This window comes from Protomyctophum parallelum (assembly GCF_964188405.1).
Source record: "Protomyctophum parallelum genome assembly, chromosome: 5".
Taxonomy (NCBI): Eukaryota; Metazoa; Chordata; class Actinopteri; order Myctophiformes; family Myctophidae; genus Protomyctophum; species Protomyctophum parallelum.
Genome location: NC_139702.1, coordinates 20,637,236 through 20,665,113, shown reverse-complemented (window position 1 = coordinate 20,665,113; position 27,878 = coordinate 20,637,236). Strand labels below are relative to the sequence as shown.

Below are 27,878 nucleotides of genomic sequence, written 5' to 3'. Positions count from 1 at the left end.
CTGATGTATTTTATTCATGTCAATTTTCTTTTTAAAGAAGAAAATGTACAAGTTGTGGACTCAGAAAAGATAATAACACTTTATTTACTTGACTTTTTTTTCAACATTGCTCGTTAATCTGTTACCTCCACCATGTGGTGTGACTTTACAGGACTAGCCTACATGTATTTCTAATCAGATATTTTATTCACATCTCAAAGATAATAGTGTCATCTATGCATATGCTGAGTCACAATTGCGCCAATCTGATCACAGACATTTAAGTCTGTGACTGAATAAGGAGGTGCAACTCAGTCCAGACATTAATCACTTCAGGAGGTCATATAAAAGCATTATATTTGGGAGGTACTTGGACGAGGAGGGGTGGTTGACCCATTGAGTCAACACAGCTCTCTCTGGCTTGACTGGCTGTCACAAGTCCTTGCACCGTTGCTGTAATCCAGCCCGTTGTAAATACATTCTGTTGAAAAGTAATAATTACCAGTGAATGTTTCATTGGTAAATACTTCATATACTCCTTATCGGACATTGTTTCTTTTGTTGTTTTCAGTGTTGTTTTAATGTATTTGTTTTCAAATAATGTTCGAAATAAACTCATTCATTCGTTCGTTCGTTCGTTCGTTCGTTCGTTCGTTCATTCATTCATTCATTCATTCATTCATTCATTCATTCGTTCATTCATTTTCTAGATCTCCATCAGTCCAAGCTCAACATTTTTACTGTGCTTCTTTAGGGAATAAGGAGGAGATGGGAGAAACCCACTTCCCGCCGGTCTGTCTGTGGTCTGTTTTTGTCAGTTGATTTGAAGTTGCTCCACCAACATGCTGTGACAGGAAAGGAATTAACTCAGCAAAGGAGGGAAAAAATAAAAGCCTCAAATGATCAGACTGATAAACTATTAAATGTGTGATGTAAACGTAACAAAGAAATAATATAGAATCAGCAATAGTAAGGAAGATAATAACAAAGTATGTACATTGGTCTTACATTGGTCATAGCACAATTTGAGATGCTTGAAGGTGCTGCTGTGTGCATGGTTAATTCCTACATCTAAATGTTGTCCATTTGCGTATGTGTTCACAGTACAGTGTGTGTGTGTGACTGTGTGTGTGTGTGTGTGTGTGTGTGTGTGTGTGTGTGTGTGTGTGTGTGTGTACTTTTACACGTTAGTTGCAATAGATAGGCTATTTGGCCAAAAAAAGTTTTACTCTTATGTACCTGTACACAATAAAGTCCCTACACAATAGATTGATATGTTTTAATTTGCTTTACTCACTGTAAACACCAATACAACAAATCTGATGACATGCCACACTGGCACTGGCAGTGGAAGTTGAAAAAACTTTGAAGGACAGGAAATAGGTAATTAGGCTACTTTCTGCAGTGTGATATACTATAGTTTAAAGGAGAATTCCATGCTAAAAGGCTTTCTTCCCTTTATTTGTAGTTGTTACGTCCCCAACAAAGAGGTCCAGGTGTTATTTTGTGCAAAAGCTCCTTATTGGCTATTTCCCCTACCATAAGCCTTAAATGAATTGCATTGAATTGAATGGGAATTGAATGGGGCTATGGGGTGTTGTGCTAATTCACTTATTTCCATCGCTCAAAATTATATGTTTTTTGTATATATCCTCTCTTCATAATGTAAATAATATCCCAAGCGGCACAGTTTACTACTTATTTCGATGGAAATAAGCAAATTAGCACAACACCCCATAGCCCCATTCAATTCCCATTCAATTCAATGCAATTAATTGAGCGCTTATGGTAGGGGAAATAGCCAATAAGGAGTTTTTGCACAAAAAAACACCTGGACCCCTTTGGTGGGGACGTAACGACTACAAAGAAAGGTAAGAAAGGTAAGAAAGCATTCTAGCATGGAATTCTCCTTTAATTTAGGCTACTCGTTATTTGGCGTATAGGACAAACATGCTGTGATGGGGCTAAGCAGTTGAAGGATTTCAAGTCGATGTATTCTCAACTGTGTTTCACTAACCTTTGACCACTACCTGTCCCAGATTAAAGCATCAACACGTATAATGTGCATGTTTAACGCCTGGGAATCTAACCCATGCAGGTCTCTCGTGTGTAAAGCCAACATTTTAACCACCAAAGGAGGATTCCACCTTGGCTGGAGGAGATATTAGGCTTTTGGTCATCAGGCAGAGGCTCTGAGCCACTATACAGTACACATGCACTTTCCTGCACCACAAGTAGGCCTATGCATCAAAATTAGCACTGGCTCACCTGTGTTGTAAGGTTTCTCTCTCATGCAATTTGCAGACATAATATGTATGAAAATTGCTTTATAGGACAAAGTAAAGTTTAGGAATTTGTTTTAAGTTACAGTAGGCCTAATTATTGAAATCAGGCTATGGTGATGAATGATGATGATGAAGATAATTTTATTATTATTATTACCCTTATTATTATTATTATTGTTATATCCCATAAATCAGTTGATGTGAGCCATCTTCAGATATGGTTTAAACTTTAAGAAATTGCATTAATTCCCCCAGCCCCATTGATTGTGAGCTCCTGAGTCCTCACCTCCTGTCTAGGGCGCATCCTCAAAGGGCAGACTGACACAACTTGAGGGTGGAGCTCTAAGGAAGTCAGGATACATAGCCTATCATAAACTTTGTCACTGTTGACTTTACCTGTGCGCGAAAACGTTATCGCTTTACCTGGACCGTTTGAGATGGAGCAGATATATTTAATGATGGGAATCAGCAGTAGACTAGAACTGAACTGAGCCACTTCAGCGAGTTAAAAGATAATAGCACGCAGTTGGACTAGCAGCAAGGAGAACAGGTAACATACACTGCAGTATAATAATGTTCTATGATAGATGATTGATTGATTACGTTTTCGTGTTGTACACAGAAACACATAGATCAACAGAAAAATAATGCCATGGACTATCAGCTGAATTAAAAACCACAGGAGCGAAGACCAGGTTGTCACTGACAGGTTAATAGCCTAATTTATAGCACCACCAAGCGTAAAGCAGCGTTACAACTTTGGCTAACAGAAGTGTATTGATTTTATTTATACCGTCGGCTAATCAGTTAATTTAAATGTTTTGCTTTTCGTGTATTTGATTTAGCCTACATCTTGATATTAATAATTTAATCACAATGGTCTATGATGACGTGAATAAAACATGTTTGGCTACATAGCCTCCTATAATGTGTATGGGAGAGTAGACTCGTACAACTACAGCCTACTGAAGTCATAGATCAACAGGGTCTCTAGGCTACTGGGTCAGTAATTTTGAAGTTAAGTTGTCTACTCCCATATATTATTTTAGGACTATTTTCAAGGGCAATGCCATAATGCTATTTTATGATCCTTGTAGTTTATTTTAGCCTGCACACATTGTCATTTTGTGATCCGAAATAGAATAAGAAGGATATATATTTAGCATCTCCTTCTCCATACAGTGATAAGGGAGGCTGAAAATTATAGAACAAATTAAAATGTGTTCCAATAAGATTTATGGAGGGGTTATGTTTATGTCTGACAGAACCACTATTATGTGTGTAGGTCTACAGTAAGGCACTTAGGAAAATGATTGATGATCATCAATCATTTTCCTAAGTGCCTTACTGTAGACCTACACACATAATAGTGGTTCTCCATCAATTTACAATTTACAATTTAGGCATTTAGCAGACGCTCTTAATCCAGAGCGATTTACAATAATCAAGAACAAAAGCATGGGAATACATCACAAAAGCATTGATCATAAAACATGCGTAAGCTAAGAAAGTAACAGTGGAATATCTATATTATGAGACTATACATATAAACTATATATGTATCGGTCCATCAAATGTGATAAACTCGAATCTTGATGCACTAAAAGAGCAGAAAGAAAAAGAAAGAAAGAAAAACAACTAAATTACACTTTAGCACATTTTATGTAGTAATATTAGTAATACTATTTAAAAGAATGCAAATCCTGTGTAGCTGCTGTTGGGGGGGGGGGGGGGGGGGGGCGGGGGGGGATTTTGAGTTTAGAGAGAGAAAAAACATGGTCAGCATGGATTTGTGCATGGACCTTGTCAAAACAAACAAAAACCAAAGAAAATCACAAGGTGTAAGTGGTTAGTGGCTGTGGTTTTCCAAATCGTCTGTCTCATACTTCAAGCCAAGGTGAGATTTATGTGTCTCTCTCCACTGACATAAGTGAGATGGGAAATATACCTAAACACTACAGAGGAACTATACTGTACATTGCAGTTGATTATAACAGAGAATATTTGTTATTCAATAATAAACATACATTTCTCATCTACTATCAGCTATATTTAAACTATGACTGCATGAATGGTATCTAATCATAAAAGCAATGCATATTACGTTCTATATGTTAGCCATACTGCAGTCACATTTGGCCACAACATTTTCCAAATTATAAAACGCTGCAGATTATTTGTTGACTCAGTATAGATAGAGCATCAATGCGTCATTCATCCGTGTAAGGAATATGGGTCCTAGTTTGGGTGAAATATACATAACTCTGAGAGCGTTAAATGGACACAAATGGAACCCATATTTAACACTGACGAGGATCTCACATTAAAAATGGTTTAGTGTTTGTTATAGCCTGTTTTGAGTATCAGGTGGGCTTTGACTGTAACCAGCAAATTATATTAAGCTATCTGAATTGTCCCATGATGTTAAATTCATCCTGTACCCTAAGGAGATAAAAAACAAATGCAGAGGTATCAGAGACAGCATGATCCACAAACATTTATGGTAGTAGCTATAGCTGCACACTAAGGCCAAAAGAATAGGACGCAAACAAGGATCTTACAGTAGATGCAACATAAAACAAGTAATATGTTTCATTTATAAGTATATACAGTTTGGAACATCCAAACATAGACATTGTAATATAGTAATTGTATTTCGTACTGTATATTGTTTAGTATATTGAACATATTTTCACAACACATATACTAGAAACAACTGTAAATCAAATGTATGTTATGCTGCTGGTGTTCCTGTAGTATAACGTACATACACTGAATAAAGCTATTGATACTTGTTTAGCAACAACAGGATAAGTTTAGTTTGGACAGGTACACTCAATGCTTGTATACTCAGTCACTTCGGCAGTTTTCTATTTCATATAGTCAAACAATCATCTAGGGGAACTGTCTCCCCCTTCCTCAACATGTCTCTTCCTGATTGCAGACTTGTAAACCAGGGACTGTGCTGGGTCTTGGTTGAGCAAGTTTTATGACCAGAGCGCTGTCGTCGCCCTGTACCATCCTCCTCCACTCTGTCTGCCGTCCCCTGGGGCCCAAACGCCAGCTGTTTCCCCAAGGAACTCTAGCTACCAGCACTATTTGTGAATGGAGGAGGATGTCGTTCTCTTTGTGTGTTTATGGTTATGTCAGAGAATTCAGGGGAGCAAAAGAGAGGGACAGATCCACTGTGCGTTCTAACTTACATTCCCCAAAAATTACAGAGCTGTAGCTTTGACTCCAGGGCGACATGAAATAAATCAGCTTGACCTTTAACACCAGACCTTTCATTAAGGAATTCCAGGCTAATTGCTTTACGATTTCATTATGACTAGAAGGCTACTCGTGTAGTATGGGTTTGAGTAAACCCTTGAAGGGCGAGTGTGATGCATTGCTCACAATTGTGCTGACCTTATGTACTGACTCAACAAATTTTGATCTGCAGAGGGGATTATTGAGAGTCAAACTTGGTGACACCACGTCTTTGCCTGCACATTCACGTTGAAGCAGTTAGGGGGCTGAGCTCATCCTGGCTTTGCTGGTTCTAGATATAAGGCACGGTGTATGTCCACCATTACAACTTGATCTCTAGTGCCTGAGTGACCACAGTTCTCTCAGATATGATCAGAAAAGAAGATACAAACGTCTAAAGATTCAGGTTAGTTTACCGTTTCCTGCAGTAAAGATAATTGCAGATTTTCATGAGGATGGGATAGGATGGGGGGAGGACTTTAAAAGTCAGCAGATTGTTTACGGCCAGGAAATATTTCAAGCCAAGCACACGTCTCCTGTAAGTTGGGCTTCGTGTCGTAAATTTCTCTCCACATCTTGAATGCCATTGGAAATTCCAAACCAGGCCCTTGTGCAGGATGTGTACCTGACAGAAACCATTCAGGTCCATTGTGTTGCAGTTAACAGCGTATCATGGAAAGGATGCTGTTTTGGAGCGTGTGCCCATAATTACATAGATAAAGTAATTGTTCTCTTGTTATTGTTGGACTTCTGTTCTCAGGCTCCTGAATGCCGTCAGTCTGCAACTGTTGATGCTTTCTGCCGCCAGTGTGTAAGAGGCGGGGCATTTTATGGGGCTCTTTTTTGCAGCTTGCCCAGAGGGGTGTTGTTGTAAATCATGTGTGATTCATAAAAAAACAGGTTCCACTGTCTGCCAGGCTTCATCTCTACAAACCTCAGAGACGTACAAATAGACGTTGGCCTGCAGCCATACCTCCCTGGATACCCTTCCTTTACCAAACTGTTCATGTCAACACTCCCCCTTCGCTCACCTGCCTCCCCCAATTCTCTAGTATTTATCGCACTCCGCCTCTACCTCTGCAGAAGACTGACAATGTTGTTTTCTTTGCACTTCTCTTTGACTGTCCTCCATGGGAAGTACCTGGCAGCGGATGCATGTGGCAGGTTTCTGCCCGGACACGTCTACCCCCCCACCCCCCCGAACACACACACACACACACACACACACACACACACACACACACACACACACACACACACACACACACACACACACACACACACACACACACACACACACACACACACACACACACACACACTCCCCTGTCTCAACGACCACGCACCGTGAGAACTGCGGTATCCATGGAAATGAGGGAGGTGTGTTCAGGGTGGTTATTTAAATGTAGCGGATTTGGGCTCACTGAGATGTTTGAACATTTTAGACTTGTGTAGGTTTACCAGTTCTTCAGCCAGATTGATTATGGTGGCGGGGGTTGGACGGGTATGACGTCACCTCAAGTTTCACAAGTCATGGAATGCATGGGGTGGAAGGATCTTGCTGTACGTGTTTCTTAAACTGCAAGCAGGTCAGTAAGGCAGTAGAATGGTGGATCTTGTAGAAGAAATAACAATGTCTATTCTTTGTTTTCTACTTTTTTTCAGATATTTTCAAATCAACTTAACCGTGTAAACCACAGCCAACGTATTCAATCTGCTGTCCTCAACATCATCATCATCATCAACATCAATCTCACACCTGCAACAGCTACCATCATGGCCCACCCATATGAGCCCTGGTTACGAACAGCACCCGGTGGTGGCAGTTCAGAAGACATGAACATCCCTTCCTGGTGGGACCTCCACACTGGGCCAGGGAGCTGGATGGACCTCCAATCAGGGCAGGGTGTTGGGTTAGCCTCTGGCAGCTCCATGGGACTGCAGCCTTCCTTAGGACCTTATGGCTCTGAGAGCCAGCTATGTAACCTCCCCCCAGCTCAACTGGCCCCGGGTTCACACTCTTCTCACCTTTTCCCACAAGATGGCTTCAAGATGGAGCCAATGGGTCCTGAAATGCTTCAGCAAGAGTCATATTCCCTGGAAGAACCTCAGGAAAGTCCTGCCTCCGCTCGACCAAAACCTCAACGACGTTCCTCCTCCAGGGGGTCTGGCCAGGCTGTGTGCCGCTGCCCTAACTGCGTTCACGCTGAGCAGCTAGGTCAGAGCACTGACGACAGTAGGAGGAAGCACATGCATAACTGCCATATTCCTGGATGTGGCAAAGCCTATGCCAAGACCTCCCACTTGAAGGCTCATCTGCGCTGGCACAGTGGAGATCGGCCGTTTGTCTGCAACTGGCTCTTCTGTGGGAAGCGATTCACTCGCTCTGATGAACTGCAGCGCCACCTACAGACACACACTGGTGCCAAAAAGTTCAGTTGTGCTCTATGTCCCCGTGTATTCATGCGCAATGACCACCTGGCCAAGCACATGCGCACACATGAATCCCCACCAGGACGAGGGGAAGACAGAGTGAATGGTGAAGGAAGGATGGATAAGGGCTTTGATACACCCACGCCTCCTCATGCAGCCTCCCATGTATCTCCAACGGATTCCACAGAGCCACCGCTTAAGCTGAAATGTGAGACTGACCCTTCAGTCTCGAGTGTATCAGGGCAGTCCACATAATTGCATAATTACTTTAAGAAGAGACTTTTCAGCTAGCAGTTGACTATGAGCCTACTCTATTAGTTGTAGGGGTGTCATAGTATTAAGATAGGCCATAGAACAAAATTTAATATTCTTTAATAAATTCTGGACTGAACAGACAGCTTCTTTCTATTTTCTTGTGCATCTGTGACAGCACATGGAACAATAAGCTTAGACAGAATACAGGTCTAATAAGGACTCTGTAATTCTCTAAATGTAGTAGCACAGATGCTACTACATTTAGAATGCCATCATAATGCTATCATAATCAAATATATTGTACTGGATTACACACACATCTGAAGACAAAGGCAATCTTCAGTGTTCATGTCCGGTTGGAACGTGGAGCAACCAAGCTCGAGCTAAACGCTTGCTGCTAGTGAAGACTATCCAAAGACATTTGGAAAGACTTAAACTGAAGGGGGCTTTTTGTCATGTTTACAATGTTGCCAAGTAACAAAATGTGTTACTTGATATTTTGGAGATAATTCAAATCTTCAAACAGCCTTTGTCAGTGATCTTTTTTTTTAACAGCATTAATGGAGAAATAAGACAGGGGCAATTTCTCTACTTGTTCTCTGTTCTAACAACTCTTGTCTTTTGAGTAGCCTACTACTGTACACATGATAAGACACTGGAAACTGAAGATTCTAATTCAAAGAAATCAGTCAATTTGTGTCACTGGCACAAAATAGCAAACACATTGGCAGTAGTACATTTTTGCTATTGCAGTGTGCTGTAGTGTCAATACACGTATATGAATATATGTTGGACTAAGACTCAACTGAAATTGTATTTATGCAAACATGACTGAAGCAATATTAATTCTGACTGCATTATCAATATCATGGCTCTAATCGCTCAAGATCAGCACCACTGCCCTAAACATGTAGTATTATTCTTAATAAACACACAAGGACCCAGGAGAAAGTGGACGAAGACAAAAAGGAGGTGGTGGCTATTTGTTTTTACCAAATGGGTTTCCAGATTGTTATTGCTCTACAAGTAGATGCCGTGATAATTTAGGGATCTCTACCTAAATTCCATCTACTGGATATGTTTATATGCGTTTGCCTGTCAGATCAAATTAAAGTTAAAATCCTCATCAAAGGACTTGAAGGGCCTCATCCCTCAGCAACTTTTATGAAAAGCTGTTTTGATTATTGTGCTCTTCTGTGTTCTACAGCTACACAACGTGAAATGATATTCACCTCAACAGCTCCTTTTGTGGTGAATCAACATGTAAGCAAAAAAACGCACATGTATGTTTGCAGTCTAAATAAAAGAAAACATGACTTCATATAATATGCCATTTGGTGGATGCATTTTTCCAAAGTGCCTTGCAGTACCAAAAATGCATATTCTTTTTTAGCATAATGTATCCAGGGAGTCTTAAACCCCTAAACTTTGTGAAGTTGATTCATACTAGTACGACAGAGTATACTCCCATGTTCCACTTTATATGATGTAAAGTCATGCTCATTAATGTGAACATAAACTTATTCCAGTTAATGCATAATACACCAACTGCATTTATGTGGTTTGCTTGCTATGGATAGATAAACATTCGCCAATAAGCAAATGGGTATGTACAATTAGTTCTGTAGTAAACAATACAACACTAGGATGTACGTAAATCATCACAGATGTTAGGTTGAGATTTCTATCAGATATGTTGGGGAATTCAAATTTTTTGAGGCTCATAATTTCTGTATTTCTGTATAGAATTTAAGCAATGAGAGAATTATCTATTAGTTATTGTCTATTTTGGTTGACTTATTATAAATAGACAGTTTTCTCTTTTGTTGGTCAATTGGACTAGATTGAAAACAGTTTTCCCACAATTGTATAGTATAATGTTTTAGTAAATAAATTTCAAACATTATATAATTTAAATACCACTATTTAGTTTCTTGCATTTAATCTATAAATGTTCTTTGTGTAATAAACAGCAATATTCTGTGACTATGTTTCAAATCTTTATTTATATAATCATCGACACCAACACTTTATACATAGATTAACAGTTTACAAGATGAAATCAGAAGTACTCACATATTTTACTTACTGACCTCATGCTTCCTTCTATGCATGAGGAGTCCAAGCTGCTTCTTTTCACCTGACAGGGGGGAGTTTCCCCGGCCGGTTCCTTTCCCCTCCATCAGGCTGTAAAGTATAGGTATAGTTTAGAGACGAGGATTACTGCATGTTTTTTGTGATGGTACCTACCCTAGGGGACACGGGGAGAACATGCAAACTCCACACAGAAAGGCCCTTTCACCAACCCCACCTCGGGTATGGGCACTGATGCCACGGAGAGGGGAACACGCCCCCAGCGGGAATCGAACCCAGGACCTGCTGTGAGGTGACAGCACTACCGACTACCACCGTGCCCCCCATTTTTTTAACTTGATCGAAAAGGTATAGGCAGAAGCTTATAGCGTATTAATGCCTATCTTTATTACATATTAATAAAAAAGAAAATGTAAAGAACATACAAAACAATCATGTAAACGAAAAAAAAGGGAAAAAAAGAACAAACAAAAGACAAAAACAGAAAACAACAAACAAAAAACAAATGCATAATGTGCATACTTAGATCCCTATAGTTTTTCAATTCTACATTTGTCACTAACATGTTAATCAAGCAATCAATCATTCCATTCGATACTTTTCCGATAGCGTCTGTTTTAGCCTTTTTTTATTGGATTAGATTTATACTTTGTTTCAAAGTCTAGAGACATGTTTTGGCCATTTTCAGAATAAGAACATTTTAAAAACTGGATCCCCAAACTGTGGTGCTGCATGCACCCCCTAGTGCACGAGCGCCTTCTAGGGGGTGCATGCATGAAAAGGCTAATGGGTCATGGTGGTGCAATGGTTTTATTTTAAATATATGATTATGAACATATATGCCAATATATGGCAAGTATGCAGAATATAGGCTATATTATGCTACATATATGCCATGAACCATATTCGGGTTCATATATGGATATATAAACATATATGTTTCATATATACCATTCTTTTTTCATATACATTTCATTTCCATGTGGGGGGTGCGTCGGCAGGGGGGTAAGGTAACAGGGGGTGAACGGCCAAAAAAGTTTGGGAACCGCTGCTGTATAATAGGGCAGTGGTTCTCAAAGTGGGGTTAGGGGACCCCCCACAGGTCCTTGAAGGGTTTCCAGGGGGTCCCCAGCGAAATGAGTTAATAGCATCCAAATCAGTAGGCCTATAGCCACTTTGAACCAAGGCCATTTGAAAATAGCCAATATAATAAGGTCGTACAAATTACATTTCTATTACAAAACGGGAACTCATCATATAAAGACAGTAAAAAAGGGGAAAAAACATGTAGGGCCTACAGTATGGGGAAAAAGAGGTGGGGGAACTCAGACTTTATTTACGGGGACTAATTTTGAAATGCGGCTGTCCTTATATTGAGAGCGGTTTTGAAGGAGTCAAGGGATTCACATCATGTCCTCATGGCTGCTGGTAGGGCGTTCTCAGCATTTTAGTGGCATAGGAGCAAAATTAATTTATAACAATTTAATGTAATTCCTATGCTCTTGGAAGACCTATAAAATAAATTCTGAGATGCCTGTAATTGAAAGGTGAACATTTCTGTCTTATATTACTTGGAGTGATATCTTCCAGGATGACTATGTCACCATCTACAGGGCTTCTGCAGGTTTGACGCCTGAGTACAACATTTCTGAAGGATGTTATTAGTCTAATGATATTATGTCAGTGACTACATCTTCAACAATTTTACTTAGTATATTTTGACATATTCACATATAGCCTACCTATTAAAATAGAAAGAATCTGCAAAATAGGCAAATGAGGTATAGGCATACTCACATACATTATTATTATTATTATTATCCCATGATCATCATCAACAGCATCAACAGACTACATGAATGAATCACATTCAACATTGTTACAACTTTGAATGTATGCACCAATTTGAAACCAATGTTGCCAAATTGCTATTGTAATAGATTAGCCTACATAGTAACTGCATGGTTGATTGATTGATTGAAAAATGTATTCACAGTGTGTAGAATGGGTACAGTTCAAACGAGACAGTACAGGTCAATACAAAATCTGCTACAAGGATTATAAACCAGAAAAAGCAGGGTCCTGCATTTTCAATTCATGAGAACATTTAAAGTAGGCTTATATGAGAACAAAAAGGGAAATCATATTGAAACGTGTATAGGCCTACAGTGTGGAAAGAAAGGGGTGGGGGGACTTTGACTTTTTACAGGGGCCAGTTTCGATTTGCAGCCGCCTGTAAGTGCTCTTTCAGAGCGGTTTTGAAGAAGTCTAGGGATTCATATTTCTTTATGGCTGGTGGTAGGGCGTACCACATTTTAGAAGGATATGCACGGCTTGGGATATCCGTGGATATGCACGGCTTGGGATACACTGCCATCATGCCATGTCTATGTCTTCCTTCTCAGAATGCATTTCTTTCATGTGGATTCCAAGTGATTCGATTTCCCAAAAGTTGCGTAACTGATCTGACAGTGCCTGTTCCTCTCCGACGCTGATGTGCATCACTTCAATGTCCACAACTTCAGTTATGATATTTAGCGTGGTGACTTCTCCTTGCACCAGCCATTCAAATACACTTTAAGTTTCCAGTGCAACTAGTCTTTCATTCAGTCTCTCCATTTTTCCTGTGACCATTTTCCAATATTGGTCTCAGCCAATTAGGACTCCTAATTCCACTGCATCCATCCCTATGATGGGTACATCTGCTATGGGCATTCCTTTTGCTTCCAAGTCCCTCCTTATCTTTCCGTTTTGCGCTTTAAGAAGAGCTCAACTTGGGTGTTTCCAATAAATAGACACCAATGCTTTGATTGTTCTTAATATTTCTCAAACGAGCCTTCACTTTCCTGCAGGTAATTCTCTGGGGTGTTTTGGAACCAAACACATATATTTAACGTTTCTTTACCTATAACTGGCACTGGCAGGTTAAGTGCTCTGGAAATATCCTCTTTAATGAAACTGCGGGTGCTACACCTATCTAATAGGCACCTGGCTACTTGGCTTTGCGTTGGTGCATCTATCCAAATGGTAGCTGTCTGCAGACAATACTGTACTATTGTCAGAGTTGCTTGCTACACTATAACTGCATCTGCAACACTGTGGTCAGCCTGTCTGTCGTTGCCATGTTCGGCGCGTCTATCATGCGCTGTATATTGACTGGCTGTTTGATTGCAAACTGTTTTGTGGTGTCTGCGCCTGCACTCTTCACAGTGAATGCCCTGCGTTCTACAATTACGCGCGACATGCCTGCGCTGTGGAGGCAGCGCCGCCGCTTGTAGGTTTTCCTTTTTTCCGTTCTTTTCTCCCAGTTGCGCTCTGAGCGCTCTCTTGATTCTCTCTCTGGGGCGACTGGGGTAGCAAGCAACCAACGCAAGCACCAACGCAAAGCCAAGTAGCCAGGTGCCTATTAGATGGGGGTAGCACCCGCAGTTTCATTAAAGAGGATATTTCCAGAGCACTTAACCTGCCAGTTATAGGTAAAGAAACGTTGAATATGTATGTGTTTGGTTCCAAAACACCCCAGAGAATTACTTGCAGGAAAGTGAACGCTCGTTTGAGAAATATTAAGAACAATCAAAGCATTGATGTCCATTTATTGGAAACACCTAGCCCTACAAGCAGAACCCAATGCTACTGAAGTTTCTGACATTTTTTAGACCCAGAGCATTGGGTCCTATTCCACCTCCACCCTGCCACATGGTACGCACACATATATAAACGTAAACAACTTCGGATAAGTCCTTCTGCGCTCTTTCAGGACTTTTTTTCGTGTGAGGGCTTCTGAATGTGTGAACTTTAAGTAGGCCTACCTATAAATACCGCTGCGAATATCTCCTGTGGCGCGGAAGCCGTTAAGTATTTTTAATCTTTGTTTGACCGATTTGGTCGCTTTGATTCTTCTCTTCCTTCCTTGTTTATTGACACCTCATTGTACCGCCTATCTGGCTAGCTAGTGGCGCTATAGCTATGACAGAGCAGATCAGAGGCAGGGACGTAGCCGGCACAAGCCAACCGCACACCGGGAGGCGGTACAATAAACGGTAAACAAACAAGAAGAAATAAAGCGACCAAATCGGTCAAACAAAGATTAAAAATACTTAACGGCTTCCGCGCCACCGGAGATATTCGCAGCGGTTTGTATAGGTAGGCTACTTATAGTTCACAAATTCAAAAGCCCTCAAAGGAAAACAGGCCGTCAAACGCTGCAGATACGATGTTAGTGAGCATATTTATGTCCGCGTTCCAAAATTCCCATACGAAAATATAGTTATGAACAGCGACCCTACATAAAACTCATCCAAATTTCAGAAAAGCTTTATGGAGGGTTCCGAGAGGGGCTAGGAAACACCCAAGTTGAGCTCTTCTATGATTAAAGCGCCAAACAGAAAGATAAGGAGGGACTTGGAAGCAAAAGGAATACCCAAGGTGCATATCCACGGCTACCCACGCCGTGCATGCCTAGTCCCACTAGCTGAGGAAGAAATGCCACTTGACAGTTTTCAAATCAGCCTCATGGTGGCGCTACAACAGGCCAAGTTGCGTCACACACACACACACACACACACACACACACACACACACACACACACACACACACACACACACATAAAACGCTATAAAACACAAGTGAATTGAGTGCATTGTGCAAATATTTGCGACGTGTGATTTGCAAGGTTTAAAACACAAGTGAGGAGACCTAGGAGGAGACCGAGGGTATGCGCGTGACATAATCATCAAACCGCATCAAACCCGGAAGTTATGCGGGAAGGCCTACTGAGTGGCAAAAACTACTTTCTGGCCTTGACAACCTTGGTGTTTGTAAAGATGATTTTAAAATGGCAATGGTAACAACCAAGGAGGTACTTAAAAAACTGAGTGCCCTCCAACCCCACAAGGCCACTGGCCATGACAATATTCCCTCCAAATTTCTCAGAGACTCAGCCTTTTCCATAGCTCCAGTCATCACCCACATAGTTAACCTCTCCATCAAACAGGGACAGGTCCCCCAAGACAAAAGGTATCCTTCCTCCAAGTAGTACTGCTTGTCAAAAATGTGAATTGCAGACTTGAAAAGAAAATAATCCAAGGCACTCCGTCTTTGGTGAAATATTAAATAATTTATTTGGAGATGGGCAAGGCAAATAAATTGTTCCTGTTCGCAGATGACTCAGCACTGCTGGTCTCGGACAGGAACAAACTGCAGCTTGAAAAGACCCTCAGCTCTGAACTCGGTAGAATCTGCACCTGGCTCGCTGATAACAAACTATCCTTACAACTGGGAAAAACTGAATCCATCCTCTTCGGATCAAATAGTAAACTCAGCAAGGCAGATGGCTTCTTGGTTAGAGTGGGTGACAATATTATCACACGAAAAGATCAAATTATCTACCTAGGTTCCATCCTGGAGGCCAATCTTTCCGGTGATAAAATGGCCACCAACGTAATCAAAAAAGTCAATCAAAGAACAAGATTCCTTTACAGGATCTCCTCACTGGTCAGCAAAAACACCTTGAAGACCTTAACAGGAGCCCTCGTACAAGGTTTCTTTGACTATGCATCCACCTCTTGGTACCACAGCACCTCAAAGGCCCTTAAAACAAGGCTCCAGACCTCCCAAAACAAACTGGTCAGGCTCCTACTTGGCCTCACCCCCCGAACCCACCTCACCCCTGCCCACTTTGACAGGCTGGGATGGCTTAGGGTCGTCGACAGAGTACAGCATCTTGCAATGGGTCTGGTCCACAAGATTCGATACACCACCAAGATACCCATGTACCTGTCTAAATACTTCCTTAATGTAAACGAAGTCCACACCCACAACACCAGAGGGAGTGCAACAAACCATGTACAACCCAGATTCGGCACAAACAAGGGACTAAATTATTTTCGCTCCTATGCCACCAAAATGTGGAACGCCCTACCAACAGTCATTAAGACATGTGAATCCCTTGACTCCTTCAAAACCGCTCTCAAAGGGCACCTACGGATGGCTGCAATTCGAAACTGGCCTCTGTAAAATCTGAATCCCCCCCACCCCATTTTCCCTCACTGTATATTGTATCTTTTCCCTTTTTTGCTTCCCATTATGATGAATTACTGTTCTGTTCTTTAGCTACATAGAAATGTCTATTTGTATGTCTCTAAATGTTTGTATGTCTTTAAATGTTTTGATGAATTGAACAATGTGGACCCTGTTGTAAACAAGTGTAATGCTTAATTGGGTCGTCCACTCACAGTTGACAGTCTTTGTATTGAGTTTGTGCTTAAAATGTACTGTAAATTCTACAAACTGTTAATAAATATTTCAATCAATCAAAAGACAGCCCATACATCCAAACAGAAAAGTCCTATGTGATTGCATTAAACAACATTAAACAATGTTAAACTCACTTTGCACGTCATTAAGTCATTAAGACATGTGAATCCCTTGACTCCTTCAAAACCGCTCTCAAAGGGCACCTACGGATGGCTGCAATTCGAAACTGGCCTCTGTAAAATCTGAATCCCCCCCACCCCCCCACCCCATTTTCCCTCACTGTATATTGTATCTTTTCCCTTTTTTGCTTCCCATTATGATGAATTACTGTTCTGTTCTTTAGCTACATAGAAATGTCTATTTGTATGTCTCTAAATGTTTGTATGTCTTTAAATGTTTTGATGAATTGAACAATGTGGACCCTGTTGTAAACAAGTGTAATGCTTAATTGGGTCGTCCACTCACAGTTGACAGTCTTTGTATTGAGTTTGTGCTTAAAATGTACTGTAAATTCTACAAACTGTTAATAAATATTTCAATCAATCAAAAGACAGCCCATACATCCAAACAGAAAAGTCCTATCTGATTGCATTAAACAACATTAAACTCACTTTGCACGTTGCTTTGCCAATCGATGTGCCATTCACTTTAAGCATGCGCATATACTCTCTATACACGTGACGAATGATGGTATGTGTGCCAAATAATGTCATGTTTTTACTTCCATATGATGAAGCGTTTGGAAATCAAGGAGGCAACAGTCTGGTAACGCGAGACTACACGTCCCCTAGCAACAAGACCCTCCCCATCCGGGAAGTGAATCTAGTCCACAGGAAGTAAACAAAACAACACGGACGGCCGTCGCTGTTAGTTTTGAGTCTAACTACATTTACACTATTCCCGTAACGGTGACATTGTTACAGGTTTTAACGACGAACGTGTAGAAGAGCAGTTTTGTCTACCGGTATATCTATTTTCTCTTGGACGGATCGACGATCTTGCCAAGATGGGAGGCGGTGACCTCGTAAGTATGAGCTACCTACCATAGCAACAAAAGCTAACTGTGTGATTATAGCTTAATGTTGTAATCACTAATTCTTTGTTTTTATTCCATTCTATCTAGTCATAGTCGCGAAATTACTTCCACGTGTGAATACACCCATTAGAGGAATAAAAAAAAAACGACCCATTATGAATATAAAAGTATATACTGTGTGTGTGTACACACACACACACACACACACACACACACACACACACACACACACACACACACACACACTACAGTTATGGGGTAAGTGTATTATAAAAAAAATCACACCACACATTAAGTGAATTATTATTCTATTGTCTAGTCTAGTACTTACTAGAACTAAAACCGCTTATCCGTAGTCGGGACGCGGGGGGCAACGGCTCCATTAGAGAGCTCCAGAGTTCCCTCTCCAGGGCAACATTAGGAACAATAGGCCTACTTGTGTGCAAAGCACAAGTTGGCAGCTCGACAGAGTGCATTTCTGTTTATTCTGTATAAACATTTTACGGTTCCTGTGATGTGGGTCAATACAGCAACATCATCATCATACTGTAATTATGAAAGACTCAAAGCTTGAAATTGTCGGTGCAACCAAACTTGCAATTTCCCAGAATTGAGCCTTTCTAGTATTATGTTGTCTACTTGAACTTAGTCTCACGTTGCCAGACTGTTTCCTCTCACAATTTCCAAATGCTCCCGTTATACAATCTGGAGCAACGAAAGCTCTATCATGAGTAAAATATAAAGCGTAAGTGGAGCCTCCTCCCCACTTCCGTTTCATCTTTACTGTCACGCAAATTTATCCTAATATAAATCTAAACCATCTAAGCATATATAGCTTGCTGCTTAGCAAAAATAATAAAATAAGTTCTAAAGATATTTTAAATTATATTTGCATGAACGGAAATGGCAGCTTCTTTACTATGATTTCAATATAGCATTCAGAGATTGTGGAATAGTTGTCTGGCTACGTGAGACTAACTTGAACTTGAAGAAGAGCTGGCAGACTATGAAAAACATTGAATTATTATCATTTTCTTGTCCACTAGAACTTGAAGAAGAGCTGGCACCCCCAGACTATGAAAAACATAGAGCGGGTGTGGAAGGCTGAACAGAAACATGAGGCAGAATGCAAGAAGATCGAGGAGCTGCAGAAGGAGCTCAAAGAAGAACGAGCGCGAGAAGAAATAACCAAATTTGCACAGGAATCTGGTGCTCTCAAGTTAGTTGGAAACGTTTCCAAAACCGGGTTTTATCACACTGTCAGAGTTGGTTATGTAGACTGCACTTCTGCTATACAATTACAATACCGGTGGTTGTCACCTCACCCCCTATAGGAATTGATAGAGTGCTAAGGAATCGGTCCCCAGACCGTTTAGAGCTGTGGTTCACAAACCTTTTGACCCAAAAGAGAAATGCTCCCGGGACCCAAATAGCAGATGTACAAGCTCCTAACACGTCGAGGAGCTTGTAGATGGGCTTTCACTAATTCTTTAGAAAAACATAGAATTTGTCTCTAATTCATGAAGAAAAATATATTTTTTGGAAATGTTTTGAAATAATAATTAAAAACAAAATAAAGGGATATTTATTTACTTGTTACACGTAAAAATATGTCCGCAACCCACTTCCCGACTCAGTGTTTGGGAAACGGTGTTTATTACAGGGAATTGCTAAAGAACGAGAATCGTTCAAATCCTAAACGATCCCCACCCTATTTCTCACAGTGTAATATTTGACTTTTTTTCTTTTGTTGCTTGCAAACCGTTAAGGCAAGTTTATTTCAGTAGTGCGATGGTTAGGTTCTAATATGTGACTTTTATTGGGTGGTATAGGAAGAAAGATGACCGCTTGGACTGGATGTACCAGGGCCCAGGTGGTCAAGTGTCCCGAGATGAATATCTGCTGGGGCGTCCCATTGACAAGCAAATCACTGACCAATATGAGGAAGCTGAGAGTGGTCCTTCTTCCCAAACGGGTCTCCTGCCTGGATCCATCTTCAACCTCACTACTCCTGCCTCTAACCTTGACCTGGCTGCTAAGATTAGGGAAGACCCTCTGTTTGAAATCAGGTTAGCACCCTCTTCTGTATTAATCATTAGCATTGCTTAGCTCTGGTCCATAGTCTTGCTGCCCTTAAGGCTATGGAACTGATTGGCTTCCTGCCTCGCATGAAATGCAGACCAGCCTCTGCTCTGTAGCGGAAATAAAAATAATGTTTTACCTCACCAATACAAAGACGGGTTGTGTAATTAGAAAGCCTACTTTCCTTTCACTTTGAGCCCCCCACCACACATATAAATGCACTTTTTGGCCAGAAACGGATTTTTTTTCACCGGGGGAAAAAATAATTTTAGTTGCTCCACTGTCCCCTCTACAGATATTACCAAGAGAAACCCCTCAGAGAAGATTTTTCCTTCGGGTGAAAAAAATCTCTTTCTCTCCAAAAAGTGCATTTATACGTGTGGTGGGGGCTCAAAGTGCATCCACTAAGGAAAGTAGGCTTTCTAATTACACAACCTGTCTTTGTATTGGTGAGTAGGTAAAACATTATTTTTATTTTCGCTACAGAGGAGAGGCTGGTCTGCATTATGAGAGCCCCGGAAGTCGACGGTAACATAGCTCTAAATGCGACAGCATTAGAGCTATGGACAGAGCTAAGCATTGCTAAACCTTTTTTACATTATTTTGTCTGTACCTAAGTGATTGAAATGGTCTTGCAACTACCTGGCTGTAACATTGTTTAAAGGAAACGAGAGGAAGAAAAAAAGAGAGAGGTCCTCACCAACCCAGTGAAGATGAAGAAGATCAAAGAAATGGTGAGATAATGTAAAGGGGCAAAGTTTGTTTTCTTAAGTTGCACTACAGTTACTTTGTAGAGGTCATATCCATTTCAAATTGTAGTACTGTAGTTTGAAGAAGGCATGTTGAAGCGTTCAGTAGCCTTAAGTCAATGTGTAGCAGTGCGACAACTGACAAGTGAGCTTGAAGCCCTAACCAAGTACAACTAAGCTTTTATGTCTTTATAATTTGTCTGTGCATTTAATGCACCAATAATACTTTCCATGTGCTCTTTTGTCAGCTACGCCAAAACCTTGAAAAGAAAGATAAGAAAAAGAAGAGAAAGAAGGAGAAGAAGGAGAAGAGAGCGGAAAAGGAAAGGAGAAAGGAGAAGAAGCATAAGAGGAGGAGCACCAGTTCAAGCTCGGAGGCAGAGGAGGACACTAAACACAGGTGTACTGTGCAGCATGACACCAGATTATTACCATTTAGTGAAACAATATTTTATACATGTATTACATGCTCAGTTTCACGCTTTCAGCCTGGCACCCTTATTTTCCATTGTCATTCTAGGCAAATATTTTGTTTAAAAAAGTCAACAGGCAAAAATAACATCTACAAGCTCACTATACGGTGTGTTTGTACACATTTGCTATTTTAGCAATTGTTCATGTAACATAAGTGCCACAGCAAGGGCTATAAGTGGTTAAAGGCCTATTCATAGTCTGGATTTTCGGTGATGAGGTGACCACCACTCCGGTGGTGAGCTGACCACCGGAGCTGAAATAACATTGAGCGGTGGTGAGTAAAAACAGAGAGAAGGGCTGGAGCGGTGGCGGTGGTTTGCTCTTCACCGTGGCTTGTGACGTCATGTTGTAGTTCGGCGGTCACCTCACCACCGAAAATCCAGACTATGTATGAGCCTTAACAATAGGTGCCTGGTGTTGTGTTTAGCATAGTGTTTTAACTAGTAGAGTGGCTGAGCCACCAGGCACCCCAATTGTCCAAATATTATTTGTAACTATCAAATGTAAGAATTTAAGACATGCTTACAGTGTATTATATAAACATATCAGTTTATATCTATGTCATATCTAATAACTTTCCAATTCACCTTAAACATGATTGGGATGGATGATTTTATTATATTATATTTAATTTATATTATATTTCATTCTATTTAATTGAATGGATGGATTCAATTTGTTTTTTTCTACAGAAATGACACAAGGTGTGTTTACTTCATGTGGAAGCTGAATTATCTATAATTTTGATTTACTATTTACTTTCAGGGCAAATTCAAATGAGGATTCTTCAGCTGATACAAAATCTCATTCACGTCACCTTCCTGGTTATGGGCTACTGGTCAGTACGCAGCACATCTTTGATAAGAGTAATGATGTCTTAAAGCAGTGGTTCTCAACCTTTTCAGGCTGTGACCCCAAACAATAATCGTATTTGGTCGTCTGGGACCCCCCCCCCCCCCCCCCAAAGTCATATGGGGACCCGACCCACAGAATGAGAACCACTGTCTTAAAGGACCAATCCAGTGATATTGCATGTTTATCCCATCGACTACAGGCAAATGTTCATGACTTCGTCATGGTGATGCAAATATTGTCCAGAGAAGCAGTTTTTAATTTTCTGTTTCTTCTCTCTTCAGCTCCATTCTGGACGATCTCACTCAGGGCGTCAGGAGGAGCGGAGACGTTCTCGCTCACCACAGAGGAATGACAGAGAAAACCACTCCTTGCATACATCCGACAGGAAGGTCCAACAAAGAGCACCAAGTCCACAGAAGGAGCGTTACCACAGACAGAACAACCATAGATCCAAGTAAGAGAACACAATTCTCCAATAAATAAAATTAAGCAATGTGACTCGCATGCTTGCCCTTAGCTGTGTATCACAGCTTTGTTTGGCCTGATGCAAAGCAGAGATCTTTCAGTCTCCACGTTGCCCTTTTTTAGATGGATCTTGTCCTGGAAAAATGCACTTCTTTATCAACTCAATTCATTTTATTTTTTTTTAATTAGCAGCAGAGTGATATCAGAATTGTACAACACAGTTCAGTTCTAACCACATCAAAGGGTCAAGATGGTTTTTGCGTTGTCCCTGCGGTGTGATATGTCTTGTTGCACGTTGACCCTAGTGATTCAACACATGGAACTCCTTGCAACCGTTTGGACCCAAGGAGTTGCATGGTGGTGACCCTTTGGTGTGGTTAGGGCTTAGACTTCATAACTGTGGTGTGGTATAATGATTATATAAAAAACAAACGGTATGATCAAAAATGAATGTATTTAATCTATGAGCCATCAGCAGTGTACTCAAAACTAGAAAATCTAAGGTTGTTAACTTATTCATTTTGGACTTCTAGTTGCAGGTTGTTTAACCTGCTGCATTTAAGGATTATTTGTGGCAAATTGCAACCACACAGTCTATAGCATCATTTTTAATGTTACCTTCTGTCTATTGTAGACAACTATCTGCTGAGGAACAGGAGCGCAAGAGGCAGGAGATGATCAGCTTTGCCAAGGATAGAGACGAGGAGAGGGAAGATAATGTAAGAAGATACAAGAGACAAGATGAACAGGAGAAGGAGCGAGAACGAGATACCAAACATGATCGTCATGCTGGTAGTGGCTTCATCCAGTAAGTTTACAATTATAATTACCTTTTATTTTTTTTATTGCATTCCGTTTAGAATATCAATTTTTTGGACAACTTCATCTTGTATAAGGTCGACTTACCTGCCTTGGTCTGATGTGTGCTTAGTTTCACTGTCTGATCTTTCGTTCTTGCAGCAATATGAAGTTGGAGAGTGCTTCCAGCTCTTCCTTGGAGGACAGGGTGAGGAGGAATATCCACTCCATACAGAGGACCCCAGCTTCTCTAGAGAAGAACTTCATGAGGAGATGAAGGCAAAGTTGCATATTGTAGTGTATGACTATGAACTGAAAATAAAGGTGGGGTGAGATTACACAATCCACTCTTCTTTGCATTTTAACTTTATTGTATAGGAATTAGGAACAAAGAATTTTTTTATTTAAGCAGGGATACTTTTCATTCTAGAGGCAGAGATCTTTCTTTCAATCATTTTATTTTTCATTTTCAGAGATCTTAACATATCTCTCTGGTCACAGCTTCCTTGTTCAGAGTTTTTTTTTCAAAATTTTCAGATGTTTTCTTCTATTTCAGATGTTTTCTTTTGTAAGAGTATGATAATGTGTACTGTACTGTTTTGATCTGAAATGTAATAAAAGATAAGACGACATCATCACTGATTTTCGTTTTTTTAATATATTTTGTTGGCAACATAATAGGCTAATAGTATTACTGTTCAAACACTCATCTACTCTTATCGCCTGAGATCTAGCCTATACTCTGTGTTGATTAAGTGTCTGTCTGCCATCTAGGATGGTGCAGAAGCAGCATTCTCTTGCATTTGAAAATGTTATATTTGCAATATTATACAGTGGAATGAAACTTAATTTTGCACCTTTGGGCCTATAATTATAAGGATTTAGCTTGAATATCGTCGCTGTTTTGATCTAAACCTCATGTCCAAAACCCCTGGCATTGTGAGCTTGTAGATTGGCTACTTTAACTACTTTTGTGCGACACTCTTGTATGATGAAGTAGGGAAAAGTTGAAATATGAAGATACAAGATATAAAGGTTAGGACATCACTCACCATCAACCCCCACTCGGGTGCTCGGGAGTGGATGAAGTTGGGCAACCCCTCCCATGCCCTTCTACAATAATGAGCCAAAGTGGATGAGGAAAAAATAAACCACCGTTTTGTGAAAAATGCATCTACATACAGATGTGAAAACTGCCTCTGTTATTGAATATGATGCTACTGATCTTGTCATTTATTTTATTTTATTAGATAGAAAGCTACTATTATTAGACTGGTTTTATATTAAATAGGAAGGAAGCTAGTTGACTGGTCTTGTCAAAATTGGTTTTATTTAAAGCATCCATGACATGTCATCATTGGTTTTATTTAAAGCATCCATGACAGCAGTACACGAGATTACTACAGATCATTATTATTTATTCGGTAGATTTACCGATTTCAAATTTAACACGCTTCAACCATAGGCTTCAACCAACCAATGGACATAGGTTTCATCCAGCCAATAATGGTTCAGTAGGTGACGTAGGAACAACAACCGGAAGTTAGGCTGATGTTTCGGTAAATCGTGTAGTCACTGTGTGTGTGGGACTAGCAGTCATTCATAATAATAGCATTCAAATAATAAACACGTTTTCCTAATTGGACGTATATACCTCGACGTGTTCACAATGGTAAGAAGAATGTGCAGAATAAGTTCTTTTTAAACCGTTCTTCAAATTGCTAATACCTTTTTGGACATACTGTTTGCTAATGTTCGGCTAAGCTAACTTAGCTCGCTAAGCTAACGTTTACCCCTGCATGATCATACTTGACTTCATTTACAGTCAGTCACTGGTATTTAATTGAACCCAGACGTACCTGTGTATCTGTCATATTGTTACATTATGGATGGAGTTTTTAAGGAGCCGTGCGCAGTAATCACAAAGAGAAAATGTGATGCTGTGTCCAACCGGTATTAATTGGCTTGACTTGACATTTCACGTGTGTAAATTTGTATTTATACTATCAGTAAACAGTTGCTGCCAGACTTTTTTTTTGCTAAATCATGCTAATTCTCAAGCAAGCAACTAAACCCAAAGGTTTATGGTAATTAAAAAAAGTTACTGATCTATATTCTAAAAACAATTTCGTGGGTCACCAGTTCATCCAGTCAGAAGGGAGTATCAGCTTAAAATGTATGGATTTCAATTTTGTCTGCACATGTTGTTTAACATTCCTGGTATCCCTACGTGGAAACACTTGATTCCTGTGGGAATATACAGCTTGGGCTATTCAACACTTTCAAGAACACACATTCAAAAGATTCAAGAACAGTAGCTACTATAGCTGTCATGGGGAAACGTTCAATGTACTATTAAACTAAAGTATTTTCTGTCCACTGCAGAGGATAATATCTCACCTTTACCTCTGATTCCTTGTTTTGTCATAGTCTGTTAATGAGATGTTAAACAATGTCCCATGTCCCACAGTCGATCATGTCCTATAATGGTGGGGCCGTCATGGCCATGCGAGGGAAGCAGTGTGTGGCGGTAGCATCGGATCGTAGATTTGGCATTCAGGCTCAAATGGTCACAACGGATTTCCAGAAGATCTTCCCCATGGGAGACAGGCTGTACATCGGCCTGGCTGGACTGGCCACTGACGTGCAGACAGTGTGAGTATATCCAAGCCTGGGCCCAGCCACCTAGTGTTTTGCAATAACAAAATAATAAATCAAGTGGATGCATGCTTTGGGCATAATCAACTGGATTTGTTTAGTTCACAGAGACTTAAATTCAGACTGAATCTCTATGAACTGAAGGAGGGTCGCCAAATCAAGCCCAAGACCTTCATGAGCATGGTGTCTAACCTGTTATATGAAAAGAGGTGAGTTTACAGAGCTTTACTGTGGTCTTGCATAGATCTGCATTGCCTGACTGGGCAGACCGTCTAATAAACGACAACCTGGTTCATTTATTTTCCCTTTGTTAGGTTTGGACCATATTATATCGAACCTGTGATTGCTGGACTAGATCCCAAGACCTTTGAACCATTCATCTGCTCCCTGGATTTGATCGGCTGTCCCATGGTGACGGAAGACTTTGTTGTGAGCGGCACTTGCTCCGAGCAGATGTATGGCATGTGTGAATCGCTGTGGGAACCAGACATGGTAAGCTGTCTATAAAAAATAAAGAATACCAGCACTCACGTTATATCCAATAGGATTGTTTCTTTTTCAGTTTTCCCCCAACAGCAAGCAATACACAGACGTTTCAGGGAGGCCTTCCTCGTCCGTGTGTTGCTTGCTGCTGGGGGGAAACTGAAAAATAAACATATCCTATTGGATATAACGTGAGTGCTGGTATTTTTTTCTATGGACTGTATCTACCAAAACCGTGCACACGTCACATTATTACTTTGAACTACTCAACTGAGTGCTTATTCTTTTCCTTTCTTCAAGCTCTGTCTGTCATCTAAATAGAGGGCACATTGTTATTATTTGCTGTGATCTGAATATAAATCAATCTTGTTAATGTTTGGCAACATATGAGCAATTGTTGGTTGTTTCACATTGCCTATATCCAAATTTAACCATAAACAAATGTGGTCACTGGACAGTTTAACTTAACTAAGGGATGACAGAACTTTCTGTTCTGTCATCCCTATGCGCCCTACACATTATGAATACAAATCGGCTGAGCACACTATCTGCCAATCTAATCCTAGTACACTGGCTACAGTGATTGATTATTCAAGAGATGTTGAGCATTTAAACCTGTTCTGGGGCCCCAGTAGTCATAGCTGTAAAGCTGTCTAGTGGTGTCCATGTTCAAAATCTCTACAATGAAGCCTGTTAAGCGTGATGGCAGATACTATATGGGAAAAAAGGTTTACTTTTAAGTTTGTTTTTGATTGCTGCCTGATTATTCGTATCCAACACCCGCAGGAACCGGAAGACCTATTTGAGACGATCTCCCAGGCAATGCTGAATGCAGTAGACAGGGATGCCGTGTCGGGAATGGGAGTGGTTGTACATGTGATGTAAGTAGTGATACTAACACTATGCATTTGAAAATAAACCTTACCATCTCTATACATTTGTAATGTTTGATTGCTTTGATTTCTCCAACAGTGAGAAAGACAAGATTACCACACGTACCCTCAAGGCCAGAATGGACTAAAGACCCTCTTCATTCCCTAAATACACATTTTGTATACGAATATTGTTTTGTTAATTGTTCAATAAATAACTACAGTCAAACAGTTACCCTGTTTGTGTCTTGTTACTGAAAAGAGAATTTTGGGTTTCAAACTTTTTAAATGTTCCAACTTTATTCACAGTAGGTCTGTTGCTGCTGTGAATAAAGTTGGAACATTTTAAAAGTGAGTTGAGCTCCCATGTTTTTGCAGTGGCATTATTTGTCTATGAATGAGCTGCACATCATGTCTGTTAGAAACCGTGTCACCTAACTTACTCTACTTCTTACGCCTATATTCTGTTATGCTGCTTTTATATTACAATTCTAAGCATGCAGTAGTCTTAAATACACATCTGTGCACTTGGCCAAATTAAATCTAAAATCATACAGAATATTCAATATCCCTTTCCTGATAACTGTCATGGTGCTTGACATTTATCTAAAAACCATGAAACGACAAATTGGGCCCATTTCAAACAGATTATGTATTTAACAAAAGTGCAAACGGCAAGATTTGTGAACCGTTGCGACAAAAGGCCTTCCTCATACCATATGTACCAAGTACAGCACTAGACCTACTGCGCATGTATCTTATAGTTTTCTTTGTCTTGAGAAAAAATGTTTTGTCCCAAAAAGCCTGTATAACATGTATATAACGACAATGTGACATGCTGTAACCCCTCCAACT

At 40.3% G+C, this 27,878-nt stretch overlaps 3 protein-coding genes across 3 annotated transcripts; all 3 read left to right on the top strand.

Moving 5' to 3' along the window:
• The first annotated feature begins 2,709 nt into the window (after positions 1-2,709).
• sp6 (Sp6 transcription factor) lies at positions 2,710-9,988 on the top strand. The gene is made up of 2 exons (XM_083765013.1): positions 2,710-2,814; positions 7,179-9,988. The coding sequence occupies exon 2, from the start codon at positions 7,290-7,292 to the stop codon at positions 8,199-8,201; it is 912 nt and encodes a 303-aa protein (XP_083621139.1). The 5' UTR covers positions 2,710-2,814; positions 7,179-7,289; the 3' UTR covers positions 8,202-9,988.
• Positions 9,989-17,391: 7,403 nt separating this feature from the next.
• On the top strand, positions 17,392-23,598 carry cwc25 (CWC25 spliceosome associated protein homolog). The gene is made up of 9 exons (XM_083764877.1): positions 17,392-17,575; positions 18,634-18,806; positions 19,420-19,656; positions 20,334-20,403; positions 20,667-20,818; positions 21,658-21,730; positions 22,029-22,201; positions 22,847-23,020; positions 23,173-23,598. The coding sequence occupies exons 1-9, from the start codon at positions 17,558-17,560 to the stop codon at positions 23,285-23,287; spliced, it is 1,185 nt and encodes a 394-aa protein (XP_083621003.1). The 5' UTR covers positions 17,392-17,557; the 3' UTR covers positions 23,288-23,598.
• Positions 23,599-24,547: 949 nt separating this feature from the next.
• Positions 24,548-27,258, top strand: psmb3 (proteasome 20S subunit beta 3). Its single transcript, XM_083765045.1, has 6 exons — positions 24,548-24,682; positions 25,481-25,665; positions 25,770-25,877; positions 25,983-26,160; positions 26,938-27,032; positions 27,124-27,258. The coding sequence occupies exons 1-6, from the start codon at positions 24,680-24,682 to the stop codon at positions 27,170-27,172; spliced, it is 618 nt and encodes a 205-aa protein (XP_083621171.1). The 5' UTR covers positions 24,548-24,679; the 3' UTR covers positions 27,173-27,258.
• Positions 27,259-27,878: the final 620 nt, after the last annotated feature.

Coding starts and splice junctions, on each gene's coding strand:
- cwc25 (XM_083764877.1), top strand. Junction 19,657..20,333: donor GACCCTCTGTTTGAAATCAG/GTTAGCACCCTC, acceptor CATTGTTTAAAG/GAAACGAGAGGAAGAAAAAA. Junction 22,202..22,846: donor CAGAACAACCATAGATCCAA/GTAAGAGAACAC, acceptor TGTCTATTGTAG/ACAACTATCTGCTGAGGAAC.
- psmb3 (XM_083765045.1), top strand. Junction 25,878..25,982: donor AACCTGTTATATGAAAAGAG/GTGAGTTTACAG, acceptor TCCCTTTGTTAG/GTTTGGACCATATTATATCG. Junction 26,161..26,937: donor CGCTGTGGGAACCAGACATG/GTAAGCTGTCTA, acceptor CAACACCCGCAG/GAACCGGAAGACCTATTTGA.
- sp6 (XM_083765013.1), top strand. CDS start 7,290: ATGGCCCACCCATATGAGCCCTGGTTACGAACAGCACCCGGTGGTGGC.